The sequence below is a fragment of the Dendropsophus ebraccatus genome, chromosome 8 (genome assembly GCF_027789765.1).
Source record: "Dendropsophus ebraccatus isolate aDenEbr1 chromosome 8, aDenEbr1.pat, whole genome shotgun sequence".
Taxonomy (NCBI): domain Eukaryota; kingdom Metazoa; phylum Chordata; class Amphibia; order Anura; family Hylidae; genus Dendropsophus; species Dendropsophus ebraccatus.
The window spans coordinates 46,213,912-46,233,254 of NC_091461.1; the positions used below are offsets into that span (position 1 = coordinate 46,213,912).

The window sequence follows — 19,343 nt, forward strand, 5'->3', positions numbered from 1 at the left end:
CTATGGCCTTTTATACACAAGGAGGAAAAAATGAAAACGCAAAAACGAAAATTAGCCTGGGTTAAGAGCGACTTTGGTACCGGTCCTTTAAGAGCTGAATCGATACTGGCCCTTTAACAGCTAACTGAGTACCCGCACTTTAAGGCTGGGTTCACACTACGTATATTTGAGGCTGTATGTTTGAGGCTGTATAGCAACCAAAACAAGGAGTGGATTGAAAACACAGAAAGGCTATGTTCACATAATGTTGTAATTGAGTGGATGGCCGTCATTTAATGGCAAATATTTGCTGTTATTTTAAAACAACGGCTGTTATATTGAAATAATGGAAGTTATTTACCGTTATATGGCGGCCATCCACTCAATTTCAACATTGTGTGAACAGATCCTTTCTGGGTTTTCAATCCACTCCTGGTTTTGGTTGCTATGAGGACCTGACATGAGGACCAAATACAGCCTGAAATATACATAGTGTGAACCCAGCCTAAAAGTGATTTCCATATTGGTCCTTTAAGAGTGAATGCAGTACCGGCCCTTTAAAAGCAAATTCAGTAATAGCCCTTTAAAAACAAATTTGGTACTGGCCCTTTAAGAGCAAGTTCGGTACTGGCCCTTTTTAGAAAAAAATCAGTATTGTTTCTTTAAGAACGAATGCAATACCAGCCCACATTTTAGTTTTTTTCTCCTCACCTTCTAACGGCCAGAGCGCTTTTATTTCACAACCTACAGGGCTGTTTGGGATCTTATTTATTGCACCATGATCTCTAGTTATTATTGGTAACATATGTGTATAGATCGGACACTTTGAGCTCTTTATTAATGACTTTTTCTGCTATATAATGTGATCTCCATTTGGTAAGACAGAGCGGCCCCATCCCCTGCCCAGCAGCCGCCATCACATGAGGTGTATGAGGACAATACTGACAGATTTATCACATTGTGTAATATTATACAATATAAGGCAATCACAGCTCAGCACTGATCTCTGGGAATATGCAGCCTGGGCTGTGATTGGCTGCTGGGGGAAGGTTACACCACTTTCTATCTAATAGTGCATTTACACAGAGAGATTTATCTGACAGATTTTTGAAACCAAAGCCAGTAAGGCATTTAAAAAGCGGATAGATCCCACTCCTTCCTTTATGACTTGTTCCCTGTTTATAGTCTGTTCCTGGCTTTGGCTTCAAAGATCTCTCAGATAAATCTCTCTGTGTAAACACACCATTATACAGAGGGATACATCTGCTCCAGGTGGTTTCTACTTTAGGAGAGAGATTTTCCATCAGTGAAACGTCCTTCCCATATGGCTGATAAACAGCTGATGCCGCTGATCTGATGCTGTATCTGCTCATATACATAGGGGCTTTGTCATAGAAATCCAGCATAACCTTATGGTAATTGTTCTGTAAGACAACAGGCTGGTGATGTCATAGGTGATGACATAGTAGGTGTGTAGGTGATGTCACAGACAGCAGTAGGCATAGTGAGGAGACACTGGAATCTCTTCAGTTGTTCGCTGCTTCTTCGGGAGAATACAGTGTCCAGCTTCCACTTGCGAGTATCTTGGATTTTATCCATTTTCCGGTATGGTATACATATATTATACCTTACTACTCTACCTGCTACTGAGCGGTGCTGCGGAGGGGAGGCCAATATGCACCAAGTATCATAGGGAGAAGACCATTCATCTGGAGACCACCGCACCTGTCCTCCAGAGCTCCTCTAATGGAGAAAGGAAGGAACAAGACGCAGCTGATCCCAGCGAGGATGGGACTCACCTCAGCACAGCCCATAGGTGGATGCTGCTCTCTGCCATTTCCATCACAATATCCCTGATCTTTGGACTCCTATGGTGGATGACGCATCTGTGTTACAGAGTGAGAGAGATGATGGTGGAAAAGATGCTGAAAGCTCTCGGGTACTAGCGCAGGCAGATACCATCTCAGCCTGGAGGACCCGGATTGTTATTACCCTTTATATCCCTAATAAAATGTCATGTTCAGAACTGCAGCTTATGTGATTTATTAGCACTTTATAGTTATTGATGGGTTATTTGTAGTCATGTGACATGTATGTAATAAGGCCCAGCAGCTCCTACCTGCCAATAACTGCAGGGATGGGAGGCCTTATAGCCGCCTACTGAGCTGTATACACAGCACTCACTCAGCACAGTGTATACAGCCATTGGGGGGCAGGGTAGTAATAAGCTGTCAGTTGCCCCTAGCACCCAATCAGATTCCACCTTTCATTTCTCACAGACTCTTTGGAAAATGAAAGGAAGGGCACGGAGCGGGGGCGCAGACCTAGCGGAGGCCCAGCATGACTAGGTTAGCTGGGAGTGTAGTTCAAGGGGTTAAGTGGGGCAGTAAGGGGTTAATTGTGAGCCAGTTGGGAGGGGGTGAGGGGTTTGAGGTCAAAAGTGCGGGAGTTGCTAGGTGAGTCACTTACCAACAGACGCGGTGTTATAGGAAGAGGTGGAGCTACAGTTCTTGCCGGACCAGATTCAGCCCGCCCGCCCGCCCTATTTCAGGCTTTTGGTGTTCGGGTGTGGGCTTTGGTTGCTTTCCTTTGTCATGACAGCCTGCGGTAGGGAGGTCTTGCAGGGCACATTAATGTAGTAATTCGGATGGGGACCCATAAGAGGAATGATACTCCGCACTTGTTGTGGTGGATTGTGAAAAGAAAGCGGTGCAGTGCCAGGTGACTGATTTGTCAGCCCCTGAGTCGGCGCGGTGCGGCTGGGGGGATAGCCAGTAATACTGGTACTGCTGCAGGGTGCTCTGCCAGACCTCCCTAGACATAATGGGTTAACTGAAGGTTATTGTTATTATTGTTATTTATTTAATGTTTGTTAATTTTGGAAGCACTTTTAATAAAGAGGCTGTTATGGCCAATTTTTCCAATGTTAAAAAGGTGTCCTCAGTTTAATGGGTTAAAGGGGGGAGGGGGTGTGTGGAGTAAGGGGTTTAAGTGGGGGGTAGTGGTCGATAGGGGATAGACGAAGGGACTCAGCAATACCTTAAGTCAAGGTTGAATCTGATTGGTTGCTAGGGGCAACTTAGCCGGTTTCACTTTACACCACATTTGATAAATCTCCCCCATAGTGTTTTTATTTTTCTATGTACAGGACAATGTAAGAGCTTTTATTTTAATGAACAAGTGTACTTTGCAATGGCGCTTTTCAATCTACTATAAAATGTATGATGGAACCTCATATATATTTGTAGGGTGAAAGTTTTTTAACTTTTGGGGGTTTCAGTGTCTGCATAATGCACTATGTAATAAAACTGACATGATGGGGGACCTTTATCAAACATGGTGTAAAGTGAAACTGGCTCAGTTGCCCCTAGCAACCAATCAGATTCCACCTTTCATTCCTTGTAGACTCTTTGGAAAATGAAAGGTGGAATCTGATTGTTTGCTAGGGGCGACTGAGACAGTTTCACTTTACACCATATTTGATAAATCGCCATTATCTTTATTCTTTACGTCAGCCTTAAAGGGGTATTCCCCCCAAAATTATTTTTGCATTAATACGTTGCCCACCCATAGCTTTCCATCTTTCCAATATAAACTTATTATGGATTCTGGACAGTTTTGCTGCTATCTAGATGCATTCCCCCCCGCACCAAATTCACAGAATCATCAGCTCTCAGTCCAACCCTGACACGCTCCCTGCTTCTGGCTCCCACCCTCCGAGACGGCATCACGTGTCCTCAGTCTCTTCAATGGGCTGGGTTAGCGCTTGTACCCCAGTCCACTGAAGAGAGGGAGGATAGTGAGACAGACAGTCACAGCTGCTGCTGCTGTTCACTGTCTGCCTCAATAAGAGCACCCAGAGATCACCCGCCCCTCACCCTGTATCCCCCCACCCCCCGCAGCTCACCCGTTGGCCTGTGAGTGCAGCCCCCCCTCCCCCCAAAGCGATCTCCTGGTGACCCCCGTCCCCCTCCCCCTCCCTGCGTCTCACCCAGCAGAAGCTGTGGCTTTCCCAGCATGCTCAGCCTTCTCTCCGTGCATGCAGGGAGTTGTAGATCTGCCCGAGCTGGGAGAGCCACAGGTAGAAGAGCCGGCATGTAAGTGCATGTGATCCGGTCCCCGGCCGCCTGCCCCCACCATGTAATGATATGGGGGCGCATCTCACCCGGCCGCCCGCCTCAATCCCCCGCACATTACACTCGGCCCCCCGCATCGCCACCCCCCACACCGGCGTCTCACCCGGCCGGCTGCATCAGCAACCCCCCGCCGCATCTCACTGGCCGGCGGTGAGATGCGCGGGGGGATTGATGCGGGTGGCCGGGTGAGATGCGCCCCCATATCATTACATGGTGTGGGCAGGCGGCCGGGGACCGGATCACATGCACTTACATGCCGGCTCTTCTACCTGTGGCTCTCCCGGCTCGGGCAGAACTACAACTCCCTGCATGCACGGAGAGAAGGCTGAGCATGCTGGGAGCTGTAATTCTGCAAGAACTGGGAAAGCCACAGCTTCTGCCGGGTGACACGCAGGGGGGAGGGATTGGCGATGGAGGGTGGCTGCGGGCTATACTGGGAGGGGGCACCTGGAGATCGGGCTGTAGGGAGGGGGATGGGGGTGGCCGGGAGATCGCTTTGGAGAGTGGGGGGGGCTGCACTCACAGGCCAACGGGTGAGCTGCGGGGGGTGGATACGCTCCGGGTGGGGGGATACAGGGTGCGGGGCGGGTGAGCTCTGGGTGCTGTTAGTGAGGCAGACAGTGAACAGCAGCAGCAGCTGTGACTGTCTGTCTCACTATCCTCCCTCTCTTCAGTGGACTGGGGTACAAGCGCTAACCCAGCCCATTGAAGAGACCGAGGACACGTGATGCCGTCTCGGAGGGTGGGACAGGGCAGGGAGCGTTTCAGGGTTGGACTGAGAGCTGATGATTCTCTGCATTTGGTGGGGGGGTGAATGCATCTAGATAGCAGCAAAACTGTCCAGAATCCATAATAAGTTTATATTGGAAAGATGGAAAGCTATGGGTGGGCAACGTATTAATGCAAAAATAATTTTTTGGGGGAATACCCCTTTAACACTACGGTAGCCATGTTTACATAGAATTTAAAAAAAATTTTTTTTTTGCAAATAAAACCGGCTGCACATGTGGTATGTCCGCCACTGTGTCTTTTCATTAATAATGATTCATTATTGTATAAGGTTTGCCTTGTGCTGGGTAGCCCTATGCTTTTAGTTTAGGTCACTTTTCCTACTAGGTATTATTACCTTGGAGGGTATTTGTTGTTGGTTTCATATTGTTGTCTACGTGCAGCTACTATCTATAGGCTGTAAGCTCTCTCTTGACAGTTAAGAATGCAGATATTCATGTAGGGAAATTAGATGCCATTGATGGGAACTGAAAGTACAGTATAAGCTATAGTAAGAGGAGCATTATTTATGCCCTGTGTGCCATTATATGGTAACTAGCATGACATGTCATAGTTATATAACATTCAGGTTTTGATCATTAAGGGTCCTGGTCATGAGGCCTCCACTGATCAATTAAATAAATGTGAAGAAGTAAAGGTATATAGACGATTGTACACCGCTCTGTCACCAAAAACAGCTGAGCAGGGCTGATCCACAGCTCCCAGCTAAGTGCCTTTACACCTTCATGTCAGTGATCAGCAGGGGCCACAGAACTTGGACCCCCCCACCTCCACTGATATTTTACTATGAGAAGTTCTTATACAACTTAGTTACCCAGTATAGACATTGTATATTACATAGTGTAGTCACCATTTTTGTTGGAATAGAGGATGGAAGAAGTCAGGCAATACCTTTTGGAGCAAGCATGTCAAACTCAGGCCAAAGCTCCTGCCATGCCATTATTTTTGGCCCACCGAGGAAACCAATTGATTTCCTAGAGCTGGCACACAAACATTGCAGCCAATAATAATAATAATCAAGGCGTTACACACGGTCGCTCCAGCCACCCAGGTCTCCCAATAGGGGCACTAATGGGACAGTAATGAACAAGTATATGGGGGACTTTTGTGGGGGCTGGTTACTGTATGGGACAATATTGTGAGGGCTGGCTTCTATACAGGGCACTATTGTGGGGGCTGACGATTATGTGGAAGGGTATTGGGGGGGCTGCCTACTATATGGAGCACTATTGGGAGGACTGGCTACTATATGGGGCACTATTGGGCGGTTGACTACTATATGCAGCACTATTGGAAAGACTGGATACTATATGGGGCACTATTGGGCGGTTGACTACTATATGGAGCACTATTGGGAGGACTGGCTACTATATGGGGCACTATTGGGCGGTTGACTACTATATGGAGCACTATTGGGAGGACTGGCTACTATATGGGGCACTATTGGGTGGTTGACTACTATATGGGGCCCTATTGGGTGTCTGACTACTATATGGGGCACCAATGGGAGGGCTGGTTACTATATGGGACAATATTGCAAGGGCTGGCTACTGTATGGAAAACTGTTGTGGGAGCTGGCTACTATGTGGGATACTATTGGGGGACTGGCTACTATATGTGACACTATTGGGAGAGCTGGCTACTACAGGAATGCTGCACGCCACTCTGACAGTTCCAAGGATGTCACACGCTTCAATAAATAACAAGGTTGGCCTGCAACCTCGTCCAATTTTTAAAATTTGGCCCACTGTCTATTTGCGTTTGACACCCCTGTTTTAGAGGCTGAGTAAATCTGATAGTAAGGTTTCATGAGTCTAGCCCCCTTCCTCGGACATGATGTTATACAAAACTGAATTCATAGACATATACACCCACACCTCGGACAGAGGATCATCAAAGGATTGCAGAAACTTTAAAAATAACAAAATGCAATATACAGAGAAGGGTCTGTTATTTACTCCAGGTCAATAAGCTAAACCTTGTGAGGTGTGACAAGAAGATGCTAAGGTCTCGTTGCTATCTTTTTGCTATCAAATGGTAATTAAGGGCCTTCATAGTAACACAGTAACACATACTGTAGGCCGATATGAAGTTGGCATGAAGATTGAGCCCATGGTGCAAAGTTTGGAATTTATGAATTAGTTTCCAGTATATTCACATTCCTTTTTTCCCTTTGTGTCTTCAAATGTCCCATTTATACTGTATGTATGGTGCTCTTTGGAGAAATGTGTGTGCAGGTCTGGCACCTGTTTTGTGGGCAGGACGAGATGCCATTTTCTGCTGGGGCCCTCAGAGCCCTGCAGACAATTATTTTTCACAGGTTGGGTGGTTGCCGAAATGGAAAAAAGGGGGGACTGGGAATAAAACTATCAGTCTATTATCATTTTGTAACACAGGTTTGAGTTTCCTGCCAAGGTTTAGTAGGATCTCCAGCTGTATATTGTAGGTTACTATGTAGGTGCCTACACTAGGCACTCGGGTTTCATCATGGGCCTCCTTGTATGTGAGTAGAGTGTCCCTGTTGATGGCTGCTACTATGCTGGCTTGTATGTCTGTCACGTTTGGTTTGTAGCCCATTCGGAGGAATTCAGTCCTAAGATTCAGGAGGTGCTGGTCCAGGTCCACCTTTTCTGAGCAGATACGATTGTACCGCATAGTCTGGCTGTATATAATAGATTGCTTTGTATGTTTGGGGTGGAAGCCGTCACTTGGCAGGTAAGCAGTTCTGTCTGTCAGTTTGTGGTATATTGATGTAAGTATCCGGTGGTCTTTAATGCGTATGGGATGCGGATGGTGGTTTTTGTTGCAGACATACAGTATATAAGTAATGTTCTGGTTAAGGAAATTAAAAACAAGATGCAAGATACAGGTGTTACTCATACAAGTATTGCAGCTCCACATATTTGTTCACCTGTGTCAGTCACATTTAGCCAGTTGTAGGCAGGTTGAGGTGGAATCTGTATTTGCTGCTTGGTACAGTATTATTGTGCAATGCTGCTGAACGTGACAATGCAATGTAAATAGAGGGAACAAATCTAGAGGTTACTAGGTAAAAAAAAGAAGAAGTTATTTAGCTACAGGATAGTCATCCTTCATAATGCAGGGTAGATAAATGGCAGAACTCATGGAGTATACTAAAACACACTGGTAAACCTGAGCCTTAACGTTTAAGACCAATATACTTTCCAGCAAACAGTTTATTTCCAATTTATCTTAGTGTTGTGGGTATTCCAAAAACCTAGAAATGTATGAGGAAGAAATGTTTTGAGCAGCCAAGAAAACCCACGCAAACAGGGCCGGCGTTAGGGGGGGGGGCAAAGAGGGCAGTTGCCCAGGGCCCCTTATCCCCCAGGGGCCCCCTGCCCCAGTTACAGTGAGTGTAAGGTGCAGGAGCGCATAGACAGCTTCCTGCAGTCTCTGTCAGTGATCCCTGGCTGCAGATAATAGCTGCTATCAGGGGTCACACAGAGGCCGCAGGACGCTCTGCTCCCTCAGTGTGTAGCTTCCCCCTCCCCCTCCCTTCTGCACCATGTGATTTCCTGTCTTCCTGGTGAGGCTGGTGTGGCAGTCGGGACGATTGAGGAGAGGTCTGCAGGGTGACAGTCCTGACATGTATCGGCAGTCCCAGTATGTAGCAGCAGTCCCAGCATGTAACCTTCTGAATTGACTCAATGTGACTAAGGGCCATAATACATGGAACAAAAATTGTCTGAATCCAGCCGATATCGCTCTGTGTATATAGAGACAACAGAAATCAAATGATCATTGTCTTTTGGCAAGTGTAAAAATCATTGGCTGATGGCGGCTTGTCTCTCTGAGAACAAAGAGGTTGGGCATTGATTTTTCATCAAGCCTGACTCCCTATGTCCACTGATATCATCTGTCAGAGGACTGTCCAGAGAGCCTCATACTGCTTACACTGATGGCCGAACCCACCACGAGCAGCAGATACCACCAACAAAAGTGTAAAATGTATGGGAACCTTAAATTGCTACTACAATATTTCAGCATTTGGGGCCCCACCTTTAACTTTGCCCAGGGCCACATTTAGTCTAAAACCGGCCCTGCACGCAAATGTAACGAAAACATAGAAACTCCATCAGTCTGTTGGTCTTCAAGTACCCCAGTGCTGCAAGGCAACAGTACTGATCTTCAAGCACTGCGAAATCTGTTGGCACTGTACAAATAAATATTATTTATATGGAAGGGGACGCAGCAAGGTGGAGAGGAGGTGTGGGCTCTTCCTGTGCCAGATTTCTGTCTTCCAAGCAGGTGCATCTCTTAGTAAATCTGGACAAGAAAAAGGTGGTGGGGCTTTATTTAAGACTGGCGTACGAGTATGCCAGTCCTGAGTTTGTCCCCCGCAAAACTCAAAGAGATGTCCATCAGCTTACAAAAGAGTTAGAAAGAGGCAGGGTAAAACAACAGCATGGCTAACAGCTGTAGTATGTGTTACATGCCACCTCAGTGCTGGATTCCCATCTTACACCATTCAGTATTGCTCTATAATGTCCTCTGTACTGCTGCTGCTTTTGAGGGTGTGCTGTATAGATATAAGGGCGCAGAATCTCCTTTTCTATGTCCAGTACACGGAAGATATCATAGCAGCTAGTAATACCCACTAGCACAGAGGCCACTGTATATTAAAAAATGGAGGCTGTAAGATTAGGAAAACTGATGAAAAATACCATATAGAGTTACATAATGTTTATTCTGAAAAGTTAGTTGATAGGCAAGTGATCATTTCAATTTACTGGTGGGTTTTGAGTTTTTAAGTGAAAAGTTCTTCCGTTTATGGCCTGGGACATAAGGACTGTCATTTGTCCATGTAATATTGGTTCTAATTAGGTGAAAAGATTCTCTATACTGTAAGAGTGTATAGAGAGCTCTTCACTTTCTATTACGGTAAGCACACAGTCAATCAACAAAGGTGTTGACACAAAACAGCATGTGACTAAGCTGAAGCAAATAAGTGTTGTATCTGTGGAGATCAGTGCTTGACTCCTGTGTTATGTCACCTGGCTGCACAGTGCTCCCCGGCCGGCTACTGAGGAAGAGCTCCTCTCATTACTGAACGCCCTGCTCCCCCTACAACATATAGCCTCAGGTGACTAATACAATGCTTACAAGTGTCTCTTATGATTCAACATTCATTATAATTATTATTTCCAATTTTTTTTGGTTGAATGTCTGTCAGTTTGGCTGTTTATCATAGATAGATAGATAGATAGATAGAGTTATATATCACTGTGTGTGTAAAGTAAAACACTAGTCCCTGCATGTCACTAACATTATTTTACAGGGTAAGGCTATGTTCACACATAATATTTCCGTCAGTCTCTTTTTAACCAAACCCAGTAGTGGGACTGACAGGCCAAAATTGTAATGGAAAGATTCGCACAACTTCTGTGTTTTCAACCCACTCCTGGTTTTGGTTAAAAAAAGACGGAAATACTATGTGTGAACATGTGTGATCCAGTGACTGTAATGCACTCTCTGTCTCAGAATTGGAAGGGATTTTGGATTGCCATGCTGAAGCCGTCTGTGAGCAAAATTTAGCAAATAATTATTTGCCTCAATTTTTTTTAGAATACATTTTTAACCACCACATTTTTTCACCAACCATCTTCAAACAAAATGTTGAAAAAGGACAGGGGTGAGTAGAGGACCTTCTCAGAACTTGTGTGGAAAGCAAGTGGTGCTGTCTCCAGGTTATGTTAGGGTTGGAGGTCTCTGGAAACATTGGGAACAGCCTTGTTCTTGGTGTATTTGAATTTTCTTCTTATAGCGACACGTAGCTGAGTACATTTCTTAAATTAAAACCGAAACTGATGACTTGCATTATAATTTATAGATCATCATATTGATCACTGATGTGTATTTGTTTTTCAGGAACAGTCCCATAATGCGAATTCAGACAAAGGATTTTGCTGAACAGCTGCAGCATTCAAGTGAGGTAAGGGTGTATCTAAGTGTATACACATCTACCCATCTCCCTGTAGTGATTGTGCATGACTGATGAGAAGAAATCTTGGCATAGCATCATACATTTTCCCTTTAGATTTTATTAAAAATGACTGGCTATTCCTTATATATTATTCATATCACAGAGTGCTTCTCATAGAGGTTGTAGCATTGTAAGAGTAAGTTTACACTTGATGATTTTGGCCTCAGGAAAGGCAATGCCTCAAAAGTTTATTACCAGGAAAATTCCTCAAAATTCCCACTCCTTATACTGGAGTCTTCCCAGCAATCATTGCGTGGCTCTTGGCTGATGTAACGTTTGCATTTTTCTTAAAGATGACCTGTCACTAGTATATACTGCCTTATGTAAGGGCAGCACGTTACATGGATGAAACTACTTTATTATTAATCCAAATGGCTAATAGACTGTAACACAGTCTCAGTTATCAGTCCTATATCCTCCTGATGGGACTGCACCCAGAATCGATAGCCTTATTTACTGCAAAATAATAATGATAATCCCTGAGTTTTGTACAAAGCCCCCCTTCCCTTACTATGTTCCTCTTCATCCTCTGACATGTTGGATCCTGATGGCTGTCATGGAGGAGCATGATGGCTTAAATGTCCTTCCATAGGTTTCCTATTTCATATGGATGCACACAAATCTTTTTTGTCAGATTCTATAGAAATTGTGGTGCACTCAATAGGCAGTTTGCAGACTATAGTTTTAGGGTGGCCATACACTTTCAGTAGCGGTCAAACCTTCATCCATTCAACAGCTATATCTCCAAGTTTCCCCATACACACGAACATTCAGGGGTCTTACATGAGAATAATGGGGTGGGCAGTTGAAATCCAGTGTACCTGACCCTTCTGTTTTCTGACATCATCTGTCAGGGGAGAGTCAGGAGGCCCCCATACACTTTGGAAAGTTGGCTGGTTTGGATGACGTTTTCCCAAAGGTATGGGCACCTTTAGACACGGACCATTGGGCAGCAGATTATTGTCATGCTTGCAGATCACTTAATTCGGAAAAAAATGAGGTTACATGAGATTGTTAATATTTCTATACAATATAGGCAGATTATTACTATAAGCACTAATTCTGCTTGCACACCTACAAGCTGTAATAAATCGAGCTGGCTATTGAAGGTTTGAATAGGATCCATTAACAATGCAATGTCTGCGGGGACTGTCCATTGATCCCCAGTGTCTCTTGTTTTTGTGAATGTAAACTGCAGGATATTACGGGTAGACAGAATGTGTGATAAAGACTACAATTTACCGCTGTGGTCGCTCTGTATATGTCAGTGCTTTTGCATAATGTATTATAGTGAGGTTTTATGCTGCTCTGTGGTAAACAGCATTACACCGACTCCTGCTGAGGCCTCCTGCTCTCTGTGATCACAGGATGTTTTATCTAGTATTATGTCTATAGAGAAGAAACATATAGGATAACTACTGTAAGTATATTATTATCAGCGCTGTGAACGTCTCCTGCTGATCACCTCTGACCCCTGTGGTCTAACAACATAATAACCAACTCATATAAGGGAACTTCCATGTTTAACTACCATGTAAACCACATAATGAAGTGTATTGTTTATATGTTGTTGAAAAAATACATTTGGTATATTGTAAAGGGACACGCTCTAGGGGTGGTTTATCAATGAAATCTTATATATTGTTAGGGACCAGTCCTATGGGGACAGCTTCATATATAACTGTAACCTCTGAAGTGTTATCACCAGAGGTATTTTCCTGGTATATTCATTTGTATTCAAATATACTCAGGTATATTTATTCATTCATACAATTCGCTGCTCGATTCTGCTCAGAGAATGGCACATGCAATGTACCGGTTTATAGAAATCACTAAGAAATCAGGGTACATGCTGCCCTGAGAAGTCTATAGAGAGTGGAGAGAGATGGAAGCAGACTTAGACATGTACAGTGGCTGTAGCTTATAGTAAGTCTGCTGTCCCATCCCAGTGTCTGATTCACGCCTACTCAGTACTACTCTATAATGTCCTCCATGATGCTGCTGCTTCTGAAGGCGTAATATAGGGGAGCAGGATTCCTTCCTCTGTGTGTCTGCAGTGTATTGGAGACATCATAGAAAAAATGCTGTATACAAATTATAATGGCTATAAATACTGCTACTCCACATTTTAAAATGTTACTTTAAGTAACAGACACACAAGTCGGCCTTATGTGTCAGCACCACTTTATAGTGAAGCTCTGGCTATAAGACACTATAAATAATATATTTAAGTTGCTGCCCAAAACCTGCTCTGCCTACCAGTCCTAGAAACCTTATTCTAGTAATCTTATGTCATGATCCCTTCAATCAATATTAAAGGGGTTATCCAGCGAAAATCTTTTTTCTTTCAAATCAACTGATATCAGATAGTTATATAGATTTGTAATTTACTTCTATTAAAAACTCCCAAGTCTTCCCATACTTATTAGCTGCTGTATGTCATTCAGGAAATGTTTTATTTTCAGCGTGACACAGTGCTCTCTGCTGACATCTCTGGCCAAGACAGGAACTTTGTCCCTATTTTCTATGAATCCCCATAGAAAACCTCTCCTGCTCTGGACAGTTCCTGTCTTGGCCAGAGATGTCAGCAGAGAGCACTGTGCCAGACTGAAAATAAAACATTTCCTGCAGGACATATAGTAGCTGATAAGTATGGGAAGACATGAGATTTTTTAATAGAAGTAAATTACAAATCTTTATAGCTTTCTGACACCAGTTAATTTGCCCTCTGCTGTGAGATCACTAGAATAGAGCTAGCCTCTAAGTACCTTTTATTACATCACCATTGGGTCCTCTACTATCATTATTTTATACTGTATTTATTAAACTTATACACAAAAATGTAATGAATCATGTATACTAACCACATAGCAGAATGTCTCTTAGGTAAACAATACAATGCCTGTACATTAGGACTGCTCACATTAGCACCATGGCTCTACCCTGACACATTTGCATTGCTGCTGGCTGATAGAATAGTAGGTGGGATCCCTTGCAAAATTGATCTGTCTGCCATGAATCCTGTACACACCTAATTTGTACTACTTGATTCCAAAGAGAGCATGCTTTTCCTGACTGATTTAGATGAAATGCAAAACTGTGTTTGCTGGAGAGAAAAAATAGTTATTTTCTGTCTCTATACTCCCGCAGCCTCGGTGTCTTTCGCTGTGCTTCAAACAAAAGCTTAATGCGTCAGCGCCATAAATAGGAACTTCTCATCCAGAGCTTTCAGCGGCACTGACCGAGGGGCAGGAATTATGTTCTGTGCTGCTTACAGCAACCTGTGGAGCCGGGGTTATGGTGACATGTAATGAACGCCCTACCAAACCAAGACAGAAAACAGACCAATAGGCGCACCCACAAATATATTTCAATAAGTTTATACAAAATGTTTATCAAACATGATTGTAATCCTGTACAAAAAAACTAGACATACATTTAAAAACACTTAGAACACCCATACGGGTGAACACACAGAAGCAGGCATAATACGCTGACTTCCACACTGGAGAGCTAACTTCTTAATGTAGAGGGATCCTGTAATAATATATACAAATCAAAAATATCCAAACAATACTCATTGATACTGGATGCTGGCACTTCCCCCCCCCCCCAAAAAAAAATCACATTATAGTGCTCATATAGTACATACACAATAAAAACACACACTACTAAAGTGCAAGTGCTAATTGTGCAATAATAATACTCAGAATATACTGAATCCAATAAATAAAGTAAGCAACAAAATAATCACCAAACAATACTAAATACAGAAGAAAAAAAAATTTCACCAGAAACCAAATCTATAATATAAAGTATATAGTTCACAGATAATACAACATATTACCACCCAGGATCCCTATGAGCTACTCCAGGTCTGAACAACGTGGAATGCATTTATATAGATTGCATTAATTATCATGAAGAAATCCCAATATAATGTCTGTAGTATAGTGCAGAACAACAGGGATTAGAGACTATGGGGGAGATTTATCAAACATGGTGTAAAGAGAAACTGTCTCAGTCGCCCCTAGCAACCAATCAGATTCCACCTTTCAGTCCTCACAGAATCATTGGAAAATGAAAGGTGGAATCTGATTGGTTGCTTGGGGCAACTGAACTAGTTTCACTTTACACCATGTTTGATAAATCTCCCCCCATATGTCCCTTCATTCCTTAGCCTGATATTCTATCTATTCATTCCACTGGGAGTATGTAAAATGCCACCCCCCTAACCCGACAGGGCCTGGTGAATACTTTACCTATCCAAGCTCTGGCCTGCTTCTGTGGCTCCCGGCTCCCTGATGTCCCGCTCAGTTAGTCGGTGGCTGTAGCAGGATAGTGCACTGATTGGCTGAGCGAGATGTCAAGGACCCAGGAGCCACAGAAGCCGGCCGGAGTGTGGATAGGTAAAGTATTCACCGGGCCGTGGCAGGTTGGGGGATGGCGCTTTACATACTCGCAGTGAAATGAAAATTCCACTGTGACTATGTAAATCAATTCAAAATGACAGTCCCAGGAATCACAGCGGATTTCTCAGCGGAACTTGCAGCATGAAATCCGCTGCAATTCTGCTACGTGTGAACCCCCCCCCCCCTTAGAGTTTTGATCTAACATCCAATAAGTAGACCACCAGAGCTGTCATTGAGAGCTGGGTGAAGGAGCCATAAAATCTGAACACTGCACATGAAGGCGAGCTAGGAATGGCTTACAGGCAGGGCCGATTCTAGGTTTTCTGCTGCCTGAGGCGAGAATTGAAATGGCGCCCCCCCCCCCCCCCAAATTGACGAATAGTAGTTAAGAAATCTATGTAGCCAACTGCATAAACAGATATATACATACATAGATATATACTAGCAGCAATATACAGCACATATACAGTATACCAATAATGAATACATTGCACGGATATATTCTTTTTATAGCGTTCACCGTGCAGAGAAGTAATGTCGTTTTTGACAATGAGACATATGGAACTTCAAGTGGAGTCTGCCGCACTGTCTCAGCGTGAGATTTCCGAACGTATTCCATAGTTTGAACATACCCTCATAGTTATATATATTCTTGTGTAGATTTTTTTATTTGAAAAATAGGGAAAAGTAGTGATTTGCATTTTTTATACAGAGGATTCTTTTTAACCCCTTCAAGACCAAGCCTATTTGCACCTAAAAGACCAGGCTAATTTTTCAAAATCTGACCTGTCTCACTTTATGCTCTTATAGCTCAGTGATGCTTTAACGTATGCTAGCGATTCTGAGATTGTTTTTTCATCACATATGGCACTTTATATTAGTGGCAAAATTTGGTCACTACTTTGTGTGTTTTTTGTGAAAAACATCAAAATATCATGAAAATTTGAAAAAATTTGCATTTTATGAACTTTGAAATTCTCTGCTTCTAAAAAAGAAAGTCGTATCACATAAATTAGTTACTAAGTCACATTACCGATATGTCCTCTTTATTCTGGCTTCATTTCATAAACATATTTTACTTTTTTAGGGTGTTACGGGGCTTAGAAATTTATCAGCAAATTACCACATTTTCGTAAAAGTTTCCAAAACTGATTTTTTTAGGGACCAGTTCTTTTCTTAAGTTGATTTAGGAGGCTTGTATACTGGAAACCCCCATAAGTGACCCCATTTTGGAAACTAGACACCTTAAATAATTAATCTAGGGGTATAATGAGCATTTTAACCCTACAGGGGCTGGAGGAAAGTATTCACCATTAGGCCGTAAAAAAATGAAAAATTACAATTTTCCAATAATATATACGTTTAGATTAAAGTTTCTCATTTTCAAAAGGAACATGAGAGAAAACGCACCCCAAAATTTGTAACGCAGGTTCTCTTGAGTACTACGGTACCCCATATGTGGGCGTAAACCACTGTATGGGCACACAGCGGGGCTCAGAAAGAAGGGAGCGCCATCTAGCTTTTCCATTGCAGATTTTGCTGAAGAAGTTTCCGAGCGCCAGGTGCGTTTGCAGTGCCCCTGTAGTGTCAGCAGAGAGAAAACCCCCCATAAGTCACCCCATTTTGGAAAGTACACCCCTCACAAAAATTCATCTTGGGGTAGGATGAGCATTTTGACCCCACAGGTGTTAGAGGAAAGTATTCAAAATTAGACAGTAAAAATGAAAAACTCGAATTTTTCCAATAATATGTTCCTTTAGTTTGAATTTTCTCCATTTCACGAGGAACAGGAGAGAAAATTCACCCCAAAATCTGTAACGCAGGTTCTCCTGAGTAAAAAGGTACCTCATATGTGGGCATAAACCACTGTATGGGCACACAGCAGGGCTCAGAAGGGAAGGAGTGCCAATTAGCTTTTTCAATGCAGATTTTGCTGAAGAAGTTTCTGAGCGCCAGGTGCGTTTGCAGTGCCCCTGTAGTGCCAGCGGAGTAAAATCTCGCCCATAGTCACCCCATTTTGGAAAGTACACCCCTCAAATAATTCATTTTGGGGTGTGGTGAGCATTATGACCCCACAGGTATTAGAGGAAAGTAGTCAAAAGTAGACAGTAAAAATGAAAAACTCGAATTTATCCAATAATATGTTCCTTTAGTTTAAAATTTCTCAATTTCACGAGGAACAAGAGAAAAAAAGTACCCCAAAATTTGAAACACAGGTTCTCCTGAGTAAAAAGGTACCTCATATGTCGGTATAAACCACTGTATGGGCACACAGCAGGGCTCAGAAGGGAAGGAGTGCCAATTAGCTTTTTCAATGCAGATTTTGCTGAAGAAGTTTCTGAGTGCCAGGTGCGTTTGCAGAGCCCCTGTAGTGCCAGCGGAGTAAAATCTCGCCATAAGTCACCCCATTTTGGAAAGTGCACCCCTCAAAGAATTCATTTTGGGGTGTGGTGAGCATTTTGACCCCACCGGTATAAGAGGAAAGTATTCAAAAGTAGACAGTAAAAATGAAAAACTCGAATTTTTCCAATAATTTGTTCCTTTAGTTTGAAATTTCTCAATTTCACAAGGAACAGGAGAGAAAATTCACCCCAAAATCTGTAACGCAGGTTCTCCTGAGTAGAACGGTACCGCATATGTGGGTATAAACCACTGTATGGGCACACAGCCGGGCTCAGAAGGGAAGGAGCGCCAATTAGCATTTTCCGTGCAGATTTTTCTGAAGAAGTTTCTGAGCGCCAGGTGCATTTGCAGCGCCCCTGTAATGTCTACAGAATAGACCCCCCAAAAGTCACCCCATTTTGGAAAGTACACCCCTCAAAGAATTCATCTTGGGGTAGGATGAGCATTTTGGCCCCACAGGTATTAGAGGAAAGTATTCAAAATTGGCCAGTAAAAATGAAAAACTTGAATTTTTCCAATAATATGTTGGTTTAGTTTGAAATTTCTAAATTTCACAAGGAACATGAGAGAAAACGTACCCCAAAATCTGTAACGCAGGTTCTCCCGAGTACAACGATACCCCATATGTGGGCATAAACCACTGTATGGGCACACAGCAGGACTCAGAAGGGAAGGACTGCCAATTTGCTGGAGCAAAACAGTAGCTAGTAATAGTTATTAGAATAGCGCAGTTACTAAAATAAAATTAAAAATTAAAAAAATTAGATTACAGGTAATGTGGGGTGGTTCCGGGTAATTTGGAGGTGGTTACGGGCAGTCTGGGGTGGTTACGGGCAGTCTGAAGTGGTTACGGGTAATCTGGGGTGGTTACGGGTAATCTGGGGTGGTTACGGGTAATCTGGGGTGGATACCGTCAACATGGGGAGGTCACGGGCAACCTACTGTGGTTACGGCAACCTGGGGTGGTTACAGGCAACCTGGGGTGGTTACAGGCAACCTGGGGTGGTTACAGGCAACCTGGGGTGAATACGGACAACCTGCTGTGGTTACGGACAACCTGCTGTGGTTACAGACAATCTAGGGTGGTTACAGGCAACCTGCTGTGGTTACGGGCAACGTGGGGTGGTTACAGACAGTCTGGGGTGGTTACAGACAATCTGGGGTGGTTACAGGCAACCTGCTGTGGTTACGGATAAACTGAAGTGCTAATAGGTAATCTGAGGTGGGTACCTGTAATCTGGCGTGGTTGCGGGCAATCTGGAGGGGGTCACTGGCAATTTGGGGTGGTTAGAGGCAAGGTGCGGTGGTCAGAGGCAAGGTGCGGTGGTCAGAGGCAAGGTGCGGTGGTCAGAGGTGACGTGCGGTGGTCAGTGGCGACGTGCGGTGGTCAGTGGCGACGTGCGGTGGTCAGTGGCGACGTGCGGTGGTCAGAGGCGACGTGCGGTGGTCAAAGGCGACGTGCAGTGGTCAGAGGCGACGTGCGGTGGTCAGAGGCGACGTGCGGTGGTCAGAGGCGACGTGCGGTGGTCAGACGCGACCTGCGGTGGTTGCGTGCAATCTGGGGGGTTACATGTAATCTGGCATGATTACGGGCAACCTGGGGTGGTTATGCGCAAC

At 43.9% G+C, this 19,343-nt stretch overlaps 1 protein-coding gene across 9 annotated transcripts in view; it reads left to right on the top strand.

Annotated features, from left to right (window-relative positions):
• FAM13C (family with sequence similarity 13 member C) overlaps positions 1–19,343 on the top strand; it is a 304,323-nt gene that overhangs the window by 257,026 nt on the left and 27,954 nt on the right. For all 9 annotated transcript variants that reach the window (XM_069980308.1, XM_069980304.1, XM_069980307.1 and 6 more), the window contains one exon: positions 10,797–10,860. In XM_069980308.1, coding sequence (XP_069836409.1) covers positions 10,797–10,860 — 64 coding nt within the window. The remainder of the gene's footprint in view (positions 1–10,796; positions 10,861–19,343) is intronic.